This window comes from Hemibagrus wyckioides, linkage group LG12 (genome assembly GCF_019097595.1).
Source record: "Hemibagrus wyckioides isolate EC202008001 linkage group LG12, SWU_Hwy_1.0, whole genome shotgun sequence".
NCBI lineage: Eukaryota > Metazoa > Chordata > Actinopteri > Siluriformes > Bagridae > Hemibagrus > Hemibagrus wyckioides.
In genome coordinates, this window is record NC_080721.1 from 13534655 (window position 1) to 13555771 (window position 21117).

General features: G+C 37.8%; 1 protein-coding gene and 1 pseudogene across 3 annotated transcripts; one reads left to right on the forward strand and one right to left on the reverse strand.

Moving 5' to 3' along the window:
* Positions 1-1876: 1876 nt before the first annotated feature.
* On the reverse strand, positions 1877-5818 carry LOC131362464 (uncharacterized protein K02A2.6-like; annotated as a pseudogene).
* Positions 5819-7562: 1744 nt separating this feature from the next.
* On the forward strand, positions 7563-20885 carry LOC131362400 (NLR family CARD domain-containing protein 3-like). Of its 3 annotated transcripts, none has more exons than XM_058404372.1 (11): positions 7563-7714; positions 8101-8158; positions 9751-9882; positions 10209-10325; positions 12004-12057; positions 12293-14437; positions 15700-15894; positions 16602-16772; positions 18271-18444; positions 19241-19411; positions 20072-20885. In XM_058404372.1, the coding sequence occupies exons 3-11, from the start codon at positions 9833-9835 to the stop codon at positions 20076-20078; spliced, it is 3084 nt and encodes a 1027-aa protein (XP_058260355.1). In that variant the 5' UTR covers positions 7563-7714; positions 8101-8158; positions 9751-9832; the 3' UTR covers positions 20079-20885. The 3 variants fall into 3 exon arrangements, with proteins under 3 accessions (XP_058260355.1, XP_058260354.1, XP_058260356.1); XM_058404371.1 differs by having other exon boundaries at positions 9748-9882; positions 20072-20884; XM_058404373.1 differs by lacking the exon at positions 8101-8158 and having other exon boundaries at positions 7598-7714; positions 9748-9882.
* Positions 20886-21117: the final 232 nt, after the last annotated feature.

Sequence of the window (21117 nt, forward strand, 5' to 3'; positions counted from 1 at the left end):
CTACACATAGTTCATAAACAAGTTGAACAGATAAACTAAATGATTTGTTAATTTACATCTAAGAGCAGTGATAAATGTCCTTAATTATCTAAATAAATGATAATTAAATGAATTAAAATAATTGATTGTTAAATGACTAAATTAAAGGAAGATCATTGTGTTTAGGGATAAAAACATATTGTCTCATTGTATATCAGCAGGTTTTAAAGAAAGACAAGAGTTTTTAATGTTTTCCACTTCCTTGGAATAATTTAAGAAGATGAATTTTAGAAGATATTTTTAAGACGATGTAGATTTCATTGCTGTTCCGCAAACGTGGCCGTGCTTCATGATAAAAAAAGGCTTATATAATAGACGTTTATTTATTTAACTGTTCATCTAAATCTTATCTAATGTCCATGTGACTTATTTCTTATTTCTTTGTTTCATTTGTAGATGACGGTGCTCGAAGACATTTAACTCATTATATAGTTACAAATGTTTTTATTGTTATAAATTGTTTTCTTTGTTATAAATAAACAAATTTGTTATAATTTGTTTTTTATTGTTATAAATTATATATATATATATATATATATATATATATATATATATATATATATATATATATATATATATATATATACACACACACTATATTGCCAAAAGTATTCACTCACCCATCCAAATAATCAGAATCAGGTGTTCCAATCACTTCCATGGCCACAGGTGTATAAAATCAAGCACCTAGGCATGCAGACTGTTTTTACAAACATTTGTGAAAGAATGGGTCGCTCTCAGGAGCTCAGTGAATTCCAGCGTGGAACTGTGATAGGATGCCACCTGTGCAACAAATCCAGTCGTGAAATTTCCTCGCTCCTAAATATTCCACAGTCAACTGTCAGCTGTATTATAAGAACGTGGAAGTGTTTGGGAACGACAGCAACTCAGCCACGAAGTGGTAGGCCACGTAAACTGACGGAGCGGGGTCAGCGGATGCTGAGGCGCATAGTGCGAAGAGGTCGCCAACTTTCTGCAGAGTCAATCACTACAGACCTCCAAACTTCATGTGGCCTTCAGATTAGCTCAAGAACAGTGCGCAGAGAGCTTCATGGAATGGGTTTCCATGGCCGAGCAGCTGCATCCAAGCCATACATCACCAAGTGCAATGCAAAGCGTCGGATGCAGTGGTGTAAAGCACGCCGCCACTGGACTCTAGAGCAGTGGAGACGCGTTCTCTGGAATGACGAATCGCGCTTCTCCATCTGGCAATCTGATGGACGAGTCTGGGTTTGGCGGTTGCCAGGACAACGGTACTTGTCTGACTGCATTGTGCCAAGTGTAAAGTTTGGTGGAGGGGGGATTATGGTGTGGGGTTGTTTTTCAGGAGCTGGGCTTGGCCCCTTAGTTCCAGTGAAAGGAACTAAGGAAAAGGAAGGAACCCTTCCATCTTTCACATAATGGTATGAACCTACTCTGTCCTCGCATGTCACTGGCTGCAGGGTGTGCCCATCAGAAGAAAGTCCTGCCTGTTATGTTCGTCTATACCATAACCTTCGGAAAAACAATTTAGGGACAATTAATAACACAACGTACACTTACAGATACCTCACTTCTAATCTCTTTTATTTATTGACAACATACATTTTATTACCGGTGCCACCCACAGGCACCTGAGGGAACAACATGTTAAAACGCCATACATAACATTTCCTCCCCTCTTACTCCAGAAGTAACAATATAATCTTACCAATTTTCAGGAATACATTCTAGAGGTAGAGGGTAGACTGCCTCTTGCCTCGAGCCAGCTCGGGGATTATTCTGCCCCATGACAGAACAGGCCCACTAACAACTAATTACAGTTCAGCAAGGTTCTCATTTCATTTTTTTTGTACTTCTACAACGTCAGACGGTTTGGAGGCTTAATTACTCTACGTGGATAACGTCTGACTGGCACAGATGAAATATCAGATATGCCCTGTGCTAACTGGCTCTCTGCTGGTGAGTCACTGGAAACATGTAGCTCCTTCTGTGGTGTGGAAGGAATGACACTTCCAGAGGTCTGGACAGGAGCAGGCACCTCACTAGTATCAGATGACTGTGCCCCCTGCATTTGAACTGTTTTATTGGGAATGGACAAGAGTTGATCCGCATGGCGTCTCCATTCCTCGGAAGCTCCTACATCTACAGTGTAAGATATTGGCCCACTTTGAGCAGTCACCACACCTGATGTCCATCTCTCTCTCCCCCTGTAATCTCGAGCCAGCACTGTATCACCGATTTCAAACCGTCTTGGCCTTGAATGACCAGCTCGGCGAAAGATCTGGGCAGTCTGTGAAGATCGCACAGAAGCTAATACACTGCGTTTCAGGGCATCCAGACGTGTGCGTAGCTGGCGTCCCAAAAACAACATGGAGGGAGATTCCTTTGTTGTTGGGTGTGGTGTGTTCCGATACATTAGCAAGAATGAATCAAGCCGTCTCTGTAGGGTAGATGCTTGTTTCAATGCTTGTTTCAGAGACTGAACAAACCTTTCAGCCTGCCCATTGGTAGCTGGATGATATGGAGCTGAGCGGATGTGTTTTACATTGTTGCCCTTCAAGAAAGTTGCAAACTCCTGTGCAACAAACTGTGGTCCATTATCACTCACGAGGACCTCAGGCACTCCATAATGACTGAAGGGGTTTCGCAGGACTTCGATTGTTTTTTCTGCAGTTGTTGATGTCATTAACTGCACTTCAGGCCACTTAGAATGTGCGTCAACCACAACCAGATACATAAGGCCCTCGCATGGCCCCGCAAAGTCTACGTGAATACGCTCCCATGGCTTTCATGGCCACTCCCATGGGTGGAGGGATGCGTGACATGGCATTTTCTGTACCTGTTGGCATGACTGACACATTTTTACCTGCAGCTCAATGTCAGCATCGAGACCCGGCCACCACACGTAGCTGCGAGCAATTGCTTTCATTCGGACAATTCCAGGGTGACCACTATGCAATTCTTCAAGTACTCTGTTGCGCAGCTTTTGTGGAACAATGACTCTCATACCACGCATTAAACATCCATGTTGTACGGACAGCTCATCGTGTCTGGCAATGAAAGGTGCAAGTTCATTGTTACTGGGCAGATTTCCATTCTGAGCCCCTTTTGTGACTATTTCAAGGACTGCTGACAAGGTTGGGTCAGTCAGCGTCTCACGTCGAATATCAGTGGTCCTGACAGGAAGTTTCTCCATCTGTCCAAGGTAGAATAAATCTACCGCGTCCTTTTTCTCTCTATGCTCCACTCGTAACGGTAAGCGGGACAGGCCGTCGGCATTTGCATGATGTTCAGCCTTTTTATACTCAGTAGTGTAGTTATGTGCCGACAAAAACAAAGCCCACCTTTGCATTCGAGCAGCTACCATAGACGGAACTTCTTTCTGTGCACCAAAGATCGTGGTGAGTGGGCGGTGGTCTGTGAAAAGCATGAACTTTCGTCCATAGAGATACTGATGGAATTTTCGGACTCCGAACACTAACAAGCCTCGCGCTCAATTTGTGCATAATTTTGTTCTGCCTTGCTGAGTGTGCGTGATGCAAATGCTACCGGCCTTTCTTCACCACTGGGCAACATGTGTGAAATAACAGCCCGAATACCATAAGGTGATGCATCACATGCAAGGCGGATGACATTCTGGGGTTCATAATGTATTAAGACATTTTGTGACACTAGTTGCTCTTTTGCCTTTCTGAATGCAGTGTTGCACTTGACTGACCACTGCCAACGTTTCCCTTTACACAGCAGGGCGTTTAAGGGATTCACAATGGTGGCCAGATTGGGTACAAACCTCCCATAATAGTTTAACAAGCCAAGAAATGATCTCAGCTGTGTGACACTGGATGGTGTTGGAGCCTCAAAAATTGCTCTTACTTTTTCAGGTGACTTGTGCAAACCTTCTGCATCAATTATATGACCCAGGTACTCCGATGAGTCTTTAAAGAAGTCACACTTACTGTTTTCAACATGTAGGCCGAACTGCTTCAGGCGTCCAAGAACTGCGTCCAGGTTTTCCAGGTGTTCAGCTTCAGTCCATCCAGTTACTAAGATGTCATCCAGGTAACAATGGACGTTTGACAGACCCAGCAATACTTGGTCCATAGCTCTCTGGAATATGGCTGGTGCCGAAACAATCCCAAACGGAAGGCGGTTGTACTGGAATAGCCCTTTCTGGGTGGAAATTGTAAGAAATTGCTTGGACTCCTCCTCAACCCTCATCTGTAGGTACGCATGTGACAAATCCAATTTACTGAAACATTGTCCTCCTGATAGTGACGCAAACAGATCCTCAATGCGTAGAAGAGGATAGTGTTCAATGTGCAGAGCGGGGTTAACAGTCACTTTAAAGTCACCACAGATGCGTACAGATCCATTTTTCTTTACAACTGGGACTATAGGGGTAGCCCAACTGCTGTACTGTATAGGGGACAATACCCCAATTTCTGTGAGACGGTTCAGTTCGGCCTCGACCTTGGGGCGGAGTGCATGTGGAACAACCCTGGGCTGGCAAAATTTGGGTTTGTGCTCAGATTTCAGTGTTATTTTCACTTTGATATTTTTCATTTCTCCCAATTGATGTGAAAAAATGGCGGCATGTTTCTGCAACACTGTTTCTAGTGTTTTCACTTTTACTGTTCTTATTTCTTTCCAATTCAGTTTGATCTGACGCAACCGCTCTCTGCCAAACAGTGGAGGGTAGTTCCCCTGCACAACATATAATGGAAGAATAGCTGTCTGCTTACCCATTTTTACATGGAAATTAATTAAACCTTCAGGATGTAATGCTTGACCAGTGTAAGTGAGAAGGATAATGTCAGTTGCATGTAGGGGCAGGAGCATCATGTCATAGGTTTGTGTCGAAATCAGCGAGACTGCTGCACCCGTGTCCAGTTCCATTTCCAATGGAATACCCTCAACTTTTAGTTTCACGATGATACTGGACTTTTCCCCTGGCTGTGACAATTTATACAGGGCTAATTCAGTGTCTGTGTCGTCATCATTGGACATTTCCTCTGCATCCACACGGTGTACACTTCCCTTTTTTACATTGCCTCTCCATGTTGTCCATGTAACTTTTGATGTGCTTTCACTCTTTGTCTTTCTGCCCTTGTCGCTCTTCCTGCACACACGACTGCTATGGCCTTTCTTTCCACGTGTTACAGTTTTTGTCCTTAAACCAACAGTCATCATCATTGTGGTTAGTTTTTCCACATCGTTTACATTTGTTAGCAGTTTTACTTTTTGCTAATGAAAGTGCATGTACCGTCACCGATCCGCTGAGTTGGTGTGCTTCTCGAGCTGCTGTTTCCATGGAGACCGCCAGTTCCACCGCTCTTTGAAACGTTAACATAGTCTCCGTCAGCAGGCGCTTTTGCGTGGCTTCACTCTTCAAACCGCACACAAATCTATCACGAAGTGCATCATCTAAATGTCCCCCAAATTCACAGTGTTCTGATAATCCTCTTAGTACAGCAACACATTGTGTTACAGACTCACTCTCTACCTGATTCCTCCTGTGAAAACGAAATCGCTCAGCGATGATTAAGGGCTTCGGAGAGAAGTGTTGCTGTAGCGTGTCTGTGATGTGCTTGAAGCTCTTCTCTCCCGGCTCCTCTGGAGCGATGAGACTACGGAGTAGTCCATATGTTTTTCCACCTATCACACTGAGTAACACAGGTACTTTCTTGTCAGCAGCGATGCTGTTAGCCTCTACGAAATGCTCGAATCTTTCGATGTACGTGGTCCACGGCTCGATGCTTTCATCAAAAGCTTCCATATGGCCGAAAGCAAAAGCCATTGTAGCTAACCTGTCACACTTTAGCTACGAAAGAAAGGAAAATAATAATTTTCAAGTGCGCCTAAATACTCAGTACTACTTGTGGTAGAACCGCCGTAATTTTTTTTTATCCACCTCGTCGCCAAAATGTTATGTTTGTCTATACCATAACCTTCGGAAAAACAATTTAGGGACAATTAATAACACAACGTACACTCACGGATACCTTACTTCTACTCTCTTTTATTTATTGAGGAGTGGCTAAAGAATCACACACACACACAGAGAAAAAACCCTCCTGTTTTTTTATTGATTTGTTTGATTTTCATTAAATGATGAGTGTTATAAAGGGTCCAAGTTAGCTTCTAGTCACTTTGAGCTACAGCATTAACTCTGAGATTCCACACTGTACACATGGACTCCAAATCACCTCTGACAAGGAAATCACCCGATACTGCACCCTCTGCCTCTGTTTATTGATATACATGTGTGTGTTACACTGCACTGACTGTGGAGTTCTACATGCACACACACACACACTCCCATGTGCTGGACATTTGTGCCAACCATGTATTATGATGATGCTCCATCATCCACAGTGTCACTCAATCAGGGACAGTCATATAAACAACACATAAACCATATTGATGTGTTTCAGCTGAACCCTGAGCTCACGCTAGCAAGCAACCGGCCATAGAAGAAGAGACATTAGTATGTGTGTTGCTTTTCTTTCTTTCAGGTGTGTGTCATCATCACTTTTCTAAATTCTCCTGAATTTCTTTATATTTAGAGAGTAAATAAAACACTATACTACACTTTTGGGGCATTACATCAGATACCCCTGTCACATACTCTACAGATAGATCACAGTTTATTAAAAAGAACTAAATAATACCATATAAAATGTGAAGTCTTTTTCTCAGCTGCTTTTTTTGTCTCCATCACAAACAGCCACAATGAATTTATTCAGATTATTAAGATTGTGTGATTAATGTGAGATTAGTATTATTAATGACACTTTTATTGTATTTCTTGGTCACTGAAGTAGACTTGTGGTGTAACTTAAGAACAACAAAACGTCTACATGAACGAGTAAAAAAATAATTCAAGCCGACTCAAAGGGTCGATTCGTTTCTTAGTGAATCGGTTCCCGAAAGTGAAAGTGTTTGTTGTACAGCCAGTGTTGTCAGATTGCGAGATTTCACGTGTAACCGGGAAAAAATGCATTGGGCAGGTCGATAAAATTTGGGCTGTTTTTTGATGCAACTGGCGGGTTTTTATTTTTAACTATAAACATGATATTTTATTGTTTTTTTCCATTCTAACAGACTTTACAATAAAGTTTAATATGTAATGTTGACATTTTAATAATATGGCTCAGTTTAGCCGATAAGGATGAGGAGAGTCCAATCCAGTCAGACTTTGGCATGGTGTTTTTATCATTATCATGCCAAAGTGGAGGAAATATAGAAAGTCCTGCCGAAAAGAATAGGAAAGAATAATAGTCTATAATATTTCAAGAGACATTTTTATGAGTTCTGTGAAGATTCTCTGCATTAAGTCTCTATAAAAAGGTTTATACGCTATTATTCTGCTATAAGATTCGGATGGCATGTTTGATAATTAAACAAAACGTATACAGGTGGCTAACGTAGTGTGTGTGTGTGTTTCTAAATAGTTCCCTTTGCACTAATTTGCTTTGGTTTTTCTGTTTGTTTTTGTATTAGTTATCACAGTACGCACTTTGGGCTGGTATTTTTTTAATGGGCGGATTTAAGCTGTAGTTGGACTGGAAACTTTCAGTCCAATCTGGCAACCCTGTTAAAGCTCCGACTCCAGTGTGTCTCATCGCAGCGGACTGAAACGGAGAAACGGTGTTGTTAATGTCCAACAAGACGGACTGTTCAATACAAGAAGGTCATTTTCTTTTAAAATAAATCACTTTATATCATGTATTTGATACAAAACTGGTGTTATATTGTAATGACATCGTGTAAAAAGAGCAGTAAAAAAACTGCGTCATTTCAGCTGAACTTCCTCTTCAGTGTGTTTCCCGGTGTGTGTAAGTGTTCGGTGTGTGTTAGTTATATATTCCAGTTTTTTTACTAGATTTTTCCTTCAGTTTGTTTGGATTGTGGTTATTTTTGCTTTAATAACGTGGAACAGACATAATGTGTTTTAAAATCTGACTTCCACAAAAGTGAAAACAACAAAACCAGCCAAGGCCATGAGGATGTTGTCTCGTGATCTCTGAAAAATGTTTTATTTTACTTTTATTTTATTATATTTTATTCATATTTTAGTTCAACCAGCCATCATCTAGGAAAGCGGGATAATGTTCCTGTACATCAATATCCCTATGTAAGTATAATTGATTAATTAATTTGTTGGTTAATTTGTTAATAATTTATTTAATACATTTTTGACCAGTTATAGGTGTTAAAGTCAAAGGACAGAATTATGGACTCTGATTTGTTTTTTTATTTTATTGAGCTTCTGAAGTTTATGTCACCATCACTGTGTGTTTATTGTGTAAGGACTACGTTACCCATCAGTCCCTCCACTTCAGGCCATTCTGGTAGACCATTCTTGTCTTGTGTTTGTTGAACATATGGGAAGTCTGTTAAAAGGAAACAGATATGGACATTATAATAAACTACAGTTATTATACAGCTATTATAAGGTTGTCTGCTAACTTCTGTAAATCTAAATGTAATACAGCTGCCTCAGGCATTATCTAATATATTTATTTAAGTACAATATCATAATTGTGTAAATAAATTTATACTGAAGCGGGGCCATATTGCTATGTGTGAAGCAAACGTCAAAGTGCAGATGATTTATTATATATACAAGCTCTCTGTAGTACTCCCCTATATCTGGCCCTGTTGCTTCCTGTTCATGAAGATTTTGATCAGCGTTTGTCTGCAAACCAGGCAGCATTTCTTAAACATAGTGCAATAACTATGGAAACATCCTGGGCCCTCAAACTGTCTGGTAGGGAAGGTAATCATCTCTTCATAATCACTGTACTGTCTGTGGAAAGGTCAAAGAGTCACCTCCTAAAATAAAATCTACAATAAATCTGTGGCCAGCTGCAATGTCATGGCATCAGTGATCAGTGTTTTTCCATAAGGAATGTCTTTTTGTTGATAGCCGTTCAGCCGTATTTCTGCCTGTGGTGGTGTTCATGTGAGCTCCCTAATTAATCTGGGTTCACAATCAGCACACACTCTTTGGAGTGCTTTATTGATGTTTAAACAAATTTGTGTACCAATCTTGCCTTTGTATATATTTTTAAATAACTGTTGTTTGCACTGTGTCTGTTGTTTACTGCTCAAAAAATTAAAGGAACACTTTGAAAACACATCAGATCTCAATGGGGTAAAATATCATGCTGGATATCTACACTGATATGGACTGGGAAATGTGTTAGGAACGAAAGGATGCCACATGGTTTGATGGAAATGAAAATGTTCAACCTACAGAGGGCTGAATTTAACAGTGTGATCTGTCAGTGTGTCTTATATGCTTCACAAACATTATTAAGAATCTGTTATTTCTGTTATTTCTATTATCTGTGTGTGCTCTTGCCACCTGATGTCATTGTTCCTGCCCTCTGCTCCCACATGACATGACACCACTGATTAATCCTTATAAACTACTGTAAATCCTCCTGATTCTTAAGTTTCTGGCTGCTCACATGTGTAGTTCAGTACATGATTAAAGTAGAGGTCAATAAGGTCTAGAATCACATGTTTTTCCTGAGATCTTTTTCCTGATCAGTGATCCTGAGATGGGATCCAGATTCCCCATGACTGAATAATTTGGTGTTAGAATGTTAGGGGTCAGTTACTGTATGTAAAACTATGATTTTTTTGTGGTCAGAGATGTAAAAGTTTGGTTCTCTCCATGTTTAACTGGACATTTGTTTTTGTCTTTTTTATTAGAAGAGATACCAGCAGAAGAGATCAGTATCATCAGTGACTCAGCAGTGTCTCCATAAACTGTCTGTTCATACACTAATATTCAAAAATGGAGATCACTGATCTGGACACAGATATGACCCCAACGCTAATGAAGTGGTAACTATATTTCTGCATTTTAGTCATTAATTGTTCATATCTGAAATAAGTAGTGAGTATATAGAGTTCTGCTGTTAAAATGTAAAGCTACAATGCAGAATGGATAAAGGAATTTTTCATGACAGGATTTTACATTGACTTATAATAAACATGGAAGTAAAAGCATCTTAATTTGACAATAAAAGTAATAGTACTGTCTAATAAAATTATAAAAAAAAGACTGTATATGTCACTGTTCATTAAGAGAGAAAAGTGTATAGATTGTATTTGTAAATTTGTTGTGAGTGTATTTAAGTCACTAAAATACTGTCTGTAATGTTGTACAGTAAACTTCAGAAAGAGAGATCAGACTCATCAGCAGTCAGCTGTCTCTCCATGAAGAGTAAAGAGTCTATGGACCTTCCTTGGAACTTTAAAACTGCTGATTCCTCACCTTTAGACAGGTAACATCTCACAGTTCTAGTTAAAGTCAAGGTTAATGTCTGTGCTACACAGTTATAAGCAGATATTTTAATTTATATTATAGTTACTTGGTCTATAGTGATGCTGCAATACTTTCAGTAAATGCTTTAGATGAAATAGTGTAAATATTTATGAAGGTAATGTCTTAAATTCTGAACTTATAAATGTTAATATAAGCAAAAGACTAAAGAAAAGGTATGAAAGGTAATGAAACTATTACTACTACGACTACCACTACTACTACATATTATTATTATTATTATTATTATTATTATTACAGGTTCTCAGTTTGTAACATACTGTAAGTGTATTTTGTCTTGTGCTTGCATTTTTTTCAGCAAGACTAAGAAATGTCATAAACCCCATTCTATGTGTACATTATTTTTGTAAGATCATTCAGAGACCATTCACTAGGGCTGCAGCTATCGATTATTTTACTGATCGATTATTCTACCAATTATTCACTCGATTAATCGAGTAATTGGATAAGTACTTCTTTTTCTTTATTAAAGACGAATACTAAATATTCAAGAGAAAAAAGACAGGACTCTTAAAATGAACAACTAAGTTGTTTCCTATTTAGAAAAATGAAAATAAACCTATTTAGTGCCATTGACATTCAAAATGCAAATACAAATATATGAATAAAAAAAACTTTATTACTTCAAAAAAGGTAAACAGTACAACCTAAAACAAAATAATAATAATAATAATAATAATAATAATAATACCTAAACATTGCATTGATGTTGTGTAACTTAACTTTGAGGTTTCAGTCTAACTACAGCTCAAGCAGGACATAATCCTTTACTGTCTTCCTGGAAGACTTTGTGGTTTTTGTAAGAGGCAAAAATTAATGGACAGGAAGGAAACTTGGAACAAGAACAAGAGTCCATACACATCAAATTTCTTAACACAGAAACAGAAATAAATTTGCATGTAGCATGTGTGAGCAATAATCTTTTATTTTAAGATATTCCAACCTTGAGTGGCCCATATTAATTGACACAAGCCTTCACAAAGTTATGAAGTTACAGATATTCATGTACATTATGAGTACCAAAGTGAAGCTGCTAAACCTGCATTTAATAATTAAATGATTAATGCTATAACACATTTGTTCAAGCTGATTAGATGGATCCTCCTTTAAACTTTAATAATAGAGACTTCTCACCTGTACACAGGTAACATCCCATAGTTCATGTATTATTGATGTACTCCTGTTCTGTTACACCCCTAATGACCACATACTGTCCCCTCTGAAAGTATCAGAACTCCAAGGCCAGTTCTTTTGTTTTTGCTCTAAATTAAAGACATTTGAGTTTGATCAAAAGATGAGTACGTGATGATATTTCAACATTTCAGCTTTTATTTTCTGAAATTTACATCATAAAATAATTGGAAAAACTCCTAGAGAACATGGAAAATATTTGTGATATTTCAACATTTCAGCTTTTATTTTCTGAAATTTACATTATAAAATAATTGGAAAAACTCCTAGAGAACATGAAAAATATTTGTGATATTGAATTTAGCACTGTGTTCTCTAAATATGAATGCAGTTACTACTGTTATTGTAGTAAAATTAGATCTACAGCATGTTTAGTGTACAGTATTAAAGTGATTAAAGTCTTTAACAGATACAATGTTTGTTCTCAGTGTTCTACAGGAGGAACAAAAGAGAAGAAAAAAGAACATCATGACATTTACAGGGTAAGATCAAACCAGTAACATGACTGTGACACTGACACGCTGATATTATAAACCTTTCTACTGATATTTCCTACATTAGATTCATTATATTGAAGAAAACACACAGTAGAATAAAACAAACACAGTGAGAACATTATAAAAAGCTATCTGTGATAATCATGCAGGAAAACTGATCTTAAACCCTAATAAATGAAGCCCATGTCTCAAAATGTCTTCCTACTTCACCATTTTACAGACACGCCCCAGAATCTGCTGATGTTCCTGAACTCCAGAAAAAGTTCAAATTAAATCTGAAGAAGAAGTTTCAGTGTTTAAATGGAGAGATGATAAACCTGGGAACCCAAATACTCCTGAATGAGATCTACACAGAGCTCTACATCACAGAGGGAGACAGTGGAGACGTCAATAATGAACATGAGGTGAGACAGATCGAGGCAACATCCAGGAGAACAACAAGAAGAGAGGAAACACCAATCAAATGCAATGACATCTTTAAGCCTTTATCTGAACAAGACAAACCCATCAGAACTGTTTTGACAAAGACCTCATCTGAACAAGACAAACCCATCAGAACTGTTCTGACAAAGACCTCATCTAAACTAGACAAAATCATCAGAACTGTACTGACAAAGACCTCATCTGAACAAGACAAACCCATCAGAACTGTTCTGAAAAAGACCTCATCTAAACTAGACAAAATCATCAGAACTGTACTGACAAAGACCTCATCTGAACAAGACAAACCCATCAGAACTGTTCTGACAAAGACCTCATCTGAACAAGACAAACCCATCAGAACTGTTCTGACAAAGACCTCATCTGAACAAGACAAACCCATCAGAACTGTTCTGACAAAGGGAGTCGCTGGCATCGGAAAAACAGTCTCTGTACAGAAGTTCATTCTGGACTGGTCTGAAGGGAAAACAAATCAGGACGTCCACCTCATATTTCCACTTCCTTTCAGAGAGCTGAATTTGATGAAGGACCAGAAACTGAGTCTGATGGAGCTCCTTCATGTCTTTTTTAAGGAAATAAAAGAAACAGAAATGTCCAGATTGGAAAAGGTTCTGTTCATTTTTGACGGATTGGACGAGTGTCGTTTTCCTCTGGATTTCCAGAACACAGTGAGAGTGTGTGATGTAACTGAATCAGCATCAGTGCAGGAGCTGCTGATAAACCTGATCAAAGGGAATCTGCTTCCCTCTGCTCTCATCTGGATCACCTCCCGACCAGCAGCAGCTGATCAAATCCCCTCTGAGTGTGTGCATCGAGTCACAGAGGTACGAGGGTTCAATGACCCACAGAAGGAGGAGTATTTCAGGAAGAGGATCAGAGATCAGAACCTGGCCAATAACATCTTCACACACCTGAAGTCATTAAGAAGCCTCTACATCATGTGCCACATCCCAGTCTTCTGCTGGATTTCAGCCACTGTTCTAGAGAGGATGTTGGGTGAAGCAGAGACTGGAGAGATCCCCAAGACTCTGACTCAAATGTACACACACTTCCTCATCATTCAGACAAACATCATAAGAGGAAAATACTCACAGAAGCAGGAGAGTGATGAAGAAATGCTTCTTAAACTGGGACAACTGGCTTTTCAGCAGCTGATGAAAGGGAACCTGATCTTCTATGAGGAAGACCTGAGAGAGTGTGGCATTGATGTGAGAGAAGCAGCAGTGTACTCAGGTGTGTGTACACAGATCTTCAGAGAGGAGTTTGGGCTTCACCAGAGTAAAGTGTACTGCTTTGTTCATCTGACCATTCAGGAGCATTTGGCAGCTCTCTATGTGCACACGGCATTTATGAAAGAAAACAGTAATGTTCTTAATCAGAGTCCAAAAATGTCCTCTGTACGAAATATGTACTCTGTACCGAAGAGGTTCTCTGAACAAAGGATTAAAAACATTACAATTTCAGATGTTCACAAGTCTGCGGTAGAGCAGGCATTAAAAAGTCAAACTGGACATCTGGACCTTCTCCTTCGCTTTCTTCTGGGTCTCTCACTGGAGTCAAATCAGAAACTCTTACATACCTTAATAACACAGACAGGAAGTAGCTCCGACAGCAAAGAGGAAACAGTTCAGTACATTAAGCAGAAGATCAGTAAAGATCTTCCTCCAGAGAAATCCATCAATCTTTTCCACTGTCTGAATGAACTGGGTGATAATTCTCTAGTGGAGGAAATCCAACGCTACCTGAAATCTGGAAAACAAAGTGAACTCTCTTCCTCACAGTGGTCTGCTCTGGTGTTTGTGTTACTGACCTCAGAACAGGATCTGGAGGAATTTGACCTGAATAAATATTTCAGTCCAGAGAAGATAACAGATCTGGTTCTTGTGAAGATGATGCCTGTGATTGCAGCATCCAGAAAAGCAATGTAAGTAAATCTTATTTACTTAATATCTAGAACTGTTCTGCTGTTAGAACGAGAGAAACTGAAAACACATAAATATGTTCTTTCAGATGTTATGAGCTTGAGGGCATACAGGGTGGTGTTAATATGAACAGATAAAGGGTTAAATAAGAAAATAACGGTCACAGACAAATGAATAAGAATTAAGAGCAGGTATTAAATGTGTGGAAGACAGTTCCAAAAAAAGAAAAGTATTTTAGAGTTTATGAATTTCTGAAGAAGGTTTATTGAAATTCTGATTTATCACAGTGAAATTGACTTAATATTCAACACATGTTCACTCAGAGTTCAGAGGAGAGTCTGTAAAAAGCTGTTTTCATTGACAGAAACATTTCACTGTCACATTTACAATCTTCAGTCTATTTTAAACAATGTGTTTTCACCTTAAATTTATGTTAGACTTGAAGTACAATCAAGCAGACACTGAGTTAATTTCATTATTAATACTTTTATTTAAAAAATCTTATGTCTTGGTAAAGGGTTTTATTTGAGTTTCTAGAAAGGTTTGAATGTTTAATACTCATTAGAGACTGTTTTTATTTACACTTCATTATATAATAGTATAAATGTGTTATATGCTGATTATATTTTCTTTCCTTCTTCTCCTAATGTCCCTAAACAGGGAAAGTCAAACACAGTGTAAGGGTTAAATCACTGACACAGGGAGCAAATAAGGAGCCCATGGCATTAACTCCCACATACTCACACACACACACACACACACACACACACACTCACACACACACACACACACACACACACACACACACACACACACACACACACACACACACACACACACTGTTAGATAACTAGCTTATGACAGGTAGCTACATTAATCAGTCATCACTGGACTGGTTCTCATTTTAGTAGCTAATAAAATATATCAGAATAAAATAATGTCATAGCTGAATAATTAAAACTAATAAATAAGAATCATTAAATCTAACTCTGTATGACTTTAACCTTTTTTGTTTTATATTGAAGTATTAATTCAGTTCATGCTCCATGTTTATACAGTGTGTTGGTGAAGATGCAGCTGAAAACTCACACCAAGTTTAATCCAAACAGCTCTGACTGTAAAATATTATTACAGTATTTAAAGGTTTTCTCTAACTGGTGTTTGTGCTTTTGGCTTTTATAAGAAGGAGAAGGTTCAGTAAAAGCCTTGAGAGCTTGTTTGATAATTTGTACTAGTGTTCATTGTGTTATTTTATTTCCCTCAGTATCAGGTGTGATACAATTCAAGACAGAGGTGGAAAATCTCTGGCATCAGTGCTCAGATCAGAAACCTCCAATCTGAAAGAACTCCATCTGATTGTGGATACACTGGATCTGTCTTGGAATGATCTAGGAGATTCAGGAGTGAAGAGACTCTGTGCTGTATTGGAGAATCCTCAGTGTAAAGTGAAGAAACTGAGGTAAGATCATCTCTCTGAGAGTCACAGCAGCTCAATAAAAGCAGCAGTATTAGTTACTGTATTAGGAACTAAAATTTCCTGTAACTGTACAACATGCAGAACAAATATATTAGTCAATGTGCATTAATAAGAGTACTGAGAAAATTAAATAAAGCTACAGTTAGTTACATGTGCATTAAAATACAGTTACACAGAGATAAATTCTACAAAACTCTGCTCATTACTTTTAACTTAAAACAGCAATACCACAATAACACACTAAATGAAGATATATCTCAGTAACAGCAGTAATCCTTTGGCCTGTGTTAATAGTACATTGGGATTGTTCAAGAAAAGGAAGATTGTCCATCATGACAGACACATCATCTTTCAACAAGTCTTCCTCTCACACCTGAGAAAACAAACTCAGGAATTAATGTTTTAAGCTTGATATTATATTTTAGTATTTTATATGTTTTAATTTAATTTTATAAGTTTATTTCCCCTATGTAGTGCACTATAAATCTCTCTTTCTCTCTCTCTCTCTCTCTCTCTCTCTCTCTCTGGAAGTCTTCATTATCAGTCTGTTGCTCTCTGTTCAGATTCAGCTGCTCATAGTTTATCAAATACAAAATATGAATTCATTTAATACATGGATCATCTTTAAAGTAAATATTAAACCTAGATGAGTATCTGTTGATGAAGAGTGTGTTATTGTGTGTCTGCAGGTTGTATGATTGTAATTTCTCAGATGAAGGCTGTAATGCTCTGACTTCAGCTCTGAGATCAAACCCCTCACACCTGAGAGACCTGGATCTGTCTAGGAATAATCTAGACTCAGGAGTGAAGAGTCTCTCTGCTCTACTGGAGAATCCTCTCTGTAAACTGGAGACACTGAGGTAAGATAATCTCTCTGAGAGTCACATGACCTGATCCTCACTAAGACACTTTCTCTAATAGTGAGACTGAAGCAGGGGTTTTAGGTTCAGCATCAATGACCTGAGGAGGAAGATTGTTTATTTTTCACTGCACACTGATGATTTGAGTCTTTTGGTCAGATGTACATATACAATGTGTCTGAAATCGCTGTGAAATTTACTAAAACATTACTAATCACACAGCCACTGTTGTTAGCTCTAGAGTGAACTCTCCTAATCACAAAACTGCACCAGTGACGCAAACTAAATGCACTGTGTGGGTTTCAGGGTTTAAAAGCAGCAGTAAAGTTAGAAACCTAAAATGAGAAGTAAATAGTATATTGTACTAAAAAGGTCATACATACATACATACAAGAAAGAAAGAAAGAAAGATTAGTTGCCAAATCTGCATTAAAGAAGAAACCCGGTGGACAAGCCGTATTCAAACGACAGGTCAGAGGTCATGAAGTCAAAATAAAATTAGAAAAATACCCCCCCATACACACGCCTCCAAAAATAAATAAATACACAGGAACACACATGTACATGAAAAATAATGTTTTATTTTTTACAAGCAGAAGAGCTGGATTTTTGGTGAAATATAAATCTATTACATTCAGACATCTGCTACACTCACAACATTTTTATAAAGATGAATAGTATTTTTCAAGGTATTGAATATTTTGGACTGATTGAATGGTGATGTAACCAATCACAGTTAACCTTCCTGAGACCCAGTCACAACAAATACACTGCATGAGGTCAGTGGTAGTTTAATGAAAAGATAGGGACTTTTAAATAAAGTTTTGAAGACTAAATAAGATAAATTCTGTTAGACATTATTTGACTTGATGCAGCACACACCAAACTTGACTGACTGCTACTTATTTAACCTCCTCATAAGGAAACTCCAGCTAATAAAAACTACCAGCATACTGATGTATTCTTATCTTTTTCTGTGAATCCAGACATCCAGCTCTGTAAAAAGAGGAACAAAAGACCATCACATCTTTTTTCCAAACAAGTAAAAGAATTGAAGACCTGGAAAAAGTCTTGGTTTAAATCCTTTGCAGTTAATGAAGGAATCATCAGATTCTAGTCTTTTACTGCAGCTGTCTTCACTTCCTGCTTGTTCTTGTAGTGTTTAGCTTTATTGCTTTTGGAATTAAGCTTCAGGATATTGTCCATCTGCTCATTGTCCAACTTTGTCAGTGTCCAAATACTAATGGACTTATTAATAATTTAAATAAACTGGTCTCTGTCAAAGTGAATGTAAGAAAATATAAACAGCAGCCAATATTTACACTCAACACAAACTTATCTTTTATGCTACACTCATTATGTCAGTACAGTGCACTGGTTTGTTCCATCACTGAGAGACACCTAATATAACACTTAGTATTATTGTTTAGTAACAGGAGATAACAGAGGGATCTGTTGAGTATCTGTTGATGAAGAGTGTGTTATTGTGTGTCTGCAGGTTGCCGTATTGTGGTGTCTCAGATGAAGACTGTGCTGCTCTGACTTCAGCTCTGAGATCAAACCCCTCACACCTGAGAGACCTGAATCTGTCTGGGAATAATCTAGGAGACTCAGGAGTGAAGAGTCTCTCTGCTCTACTGGAGAATCCTCTCTGTAAACTGGAGACACTGAGGTAAGATCATCTCTCTGAGAGTCACATGACCTGCTCCTCACTAAGACACTTTCTCTAATAGTGAGACTGAAGCAGGGGTTTTAGGTTCATCATCAATGACCTGAGGAAGATGATTGTTTATTTTTTCTGCACACTGATTATTGGTCACTGAGTCTTTGGGTCAGATGTACGTATGTTAGATCCACTTCATAAAATGTGACTTGATACAACTGCAGTGTTTCTGAAATTACAATGAAATTTACTAAAACATGTTTACATTAGATAAACTGTAACTAATCACAGAAACTACACCTGGAACACAGACTATAAATGCTATATAAATGCTCTGTGTTTGAGTTACAGGGTTTAAATGCAGCAGTGAAATTCTTTAAAGTGAGAATTTGTTCTGTTAGAAAGTACTCATTCAGTTAGTCTGTCTCTAGTGGCTCTGAACCGGGTTGCCAGATCTGCCAGATCAGGAACAGATGAATGGACAAACAGTTTTTACCCATGTGGTTTTTCTAAATATTCTTTTCACTAAGGTCTTTAAATTGTCTCATATTATTACACATTTGTCAGAAATACAGAATCTAAAAATTCAATGTCTAAACTAAGGTCTTTATCATTAATAATGTTTATGATGAGTGTTTTTAAAAATTATTTGATTTGCTACATAAGCATCTGTTGTTGAGATCTGATTAGAAAGACAATGCAGAGGTGTGTGAAGCAGGAAGAAGCGACAAAAATCATCTTTAAAGTAAATATTAAACCGAGATGAGTATCTGTTGATGAAGAGTGTGTTATTGTGTGTTTGCAGGTTGCAGTATTGTGATTTCTCAGATGAAGGCTGTTCTGCTCTGACTTCAGCTCTGAGATCAAACCCCTCACACCTGAGAAATCTGAATCTGTCTGGAAATAATATAAAAGACTTAGGAGTGAAGAGTCTCTCTGATCTAAAGAGGGATAATCACAATCTACAGACAGTGAAGTGAGTAATGATCTGTTTTAGATAAACACTGAAATGAGTTAAAAGACTGATAGCATTATTATGTTCATTAGCATTAGTTTATACATTTCCATAAATATCAGATTAATGTGTCACAATTTCACTATATTCTGTTTAATCAGACGTTTTCTAACAATTTGCTTTAATGCTGTTTGGTGTGGATTTAAATTTCATGTGAAAGTAGAAGACAGAGAATCTGAGACTACAAAATATCCAAACTGAGTGCATGAGCGTGACTATAAATGAACACCTTACCTGCCGGTATCACCCTGCTATCTCTTTATTCTGTGCTTCCACACTGTGTCTTCTCTCATTCCTGTAAAATTCACTTCAGCTTCTTCTTAAAGTCTGCACTTAAATATATTCATGTAGAGCGAGAGTTGAAACACAGCAACTCTCCAGAGACGGTGAGAAGAGAAGAGAAGTGATGTGATGGTTTCTGGTGGAATTTCTTGTTTGTTCTAGCTAAATGTTACAGATTGTAATGAAAGACATTTTGAACAGTAAATTATAAAAAGAGGATAATAATGTTTCTCTGGGAGCACAGATGATTTCCTGCTCTTGATCAAGCTAGAACTTGGTCATGAAGTATGACAGTCCAGTCTGTATTTATTTACTCAGACGTTTTTCTTTTCTTTTCAGTTGGTGATGAACATCTGTGGACGAGATGAAGACTCAGGTGTTTCTGTATTTTCATGTTGGGGAATAGATAATTAATATACACATGCAATTATCTAATCAGTCAATTGTATGGCAATGCATAAAATCATGCTGATATATGTAATGTAATGTAATCTAATGTAATATATGCTGATACACATGAATGTAGATACAGGACATTAGCTAGTTAGTACACCATATTTAGTTGCATTTAGCCATAGCACTAACATTCACACTAGACACTACACTGATCAAAACTGTAATGTTAGCATTTCTGAAGACAACACAACTAATCTCCTCTCTATGTGACATTGATGACCACAAGGGGCCAGCAACCAGAACTAGTCTGCATCGGACACCTGAGAGGTGAAGCCCAGCAGATTGTCATTGTTACCAAAAATTCTATTTAAAGATGAGAGAGTAACCCAAGCCTTGTATATGCTGTTCAAGTTCTACTGGGTCCACAACCCTGTATATTTTGATGATGACTTTTATCCATATCCTGTGGAAAAGATGCAGGAGTACAGTACAGGAGAGATTCCTCACACCCTGATATTTAGTTTCATGAATATTACAATTTTGTGGGTTTTTTAATCAAATTATAAAAAGCATTGTTTGGTATCTGTCAGACCTTTCATTTATCACTGCGTAATATTTTATTGTTATATTTGTTTTGTATGTTATATTTCTGTTTTGAAACATGTATATGTGTTTGTCGTGTATTCATTTTGTGTCAAATGCTTTTAAAATGTGTAAAAACACCAAAACCCACTAATAAATTTTACACAAGATGAAGTGTATTTTACAATATCAATCCAGCAAATGCTGTATGTTTTCCTTTGTCCTGATGCTTGTCTGAGACTAAAGTTAGGAATGTAAATATCTCTCTGAATGACTAAAATAATTTATTTTTCTCTTTAAAAAAATCACCACAGAGCTGACTCAAGTTGATTTGTTCCCTGAACTTCACATCAGTTATTCTGTGAAACTGTGAAAGTGGTTGTCTGTTATCATTTCTTATTGGAAAA

Excerpts from the sequence above, each read along its gene's own strand:
- LOC131362400 (XM_058404372.1), top strand. The coding sequence starts at position 9,833 with ATGGAGATCACTGATCTGGACACAGATATGACCCCAACGCTAATGAAG. Across the intron at positions 10,326-12,003 it reads GATTCCTCACCTTTAGACAG|TGTTCTACAGGAGGAACAAA; the intron begins GTAACATCTCAC and ends GTTTGTTCTCAG. Across the intron at positions 15,895-16,601 it reads TGTAAAGTGAAGAAACTGAG|GTTGTATGATTGTAATTTCT; the intron begins GTAAGATCATCT and ends GTGTGTCTGCAG.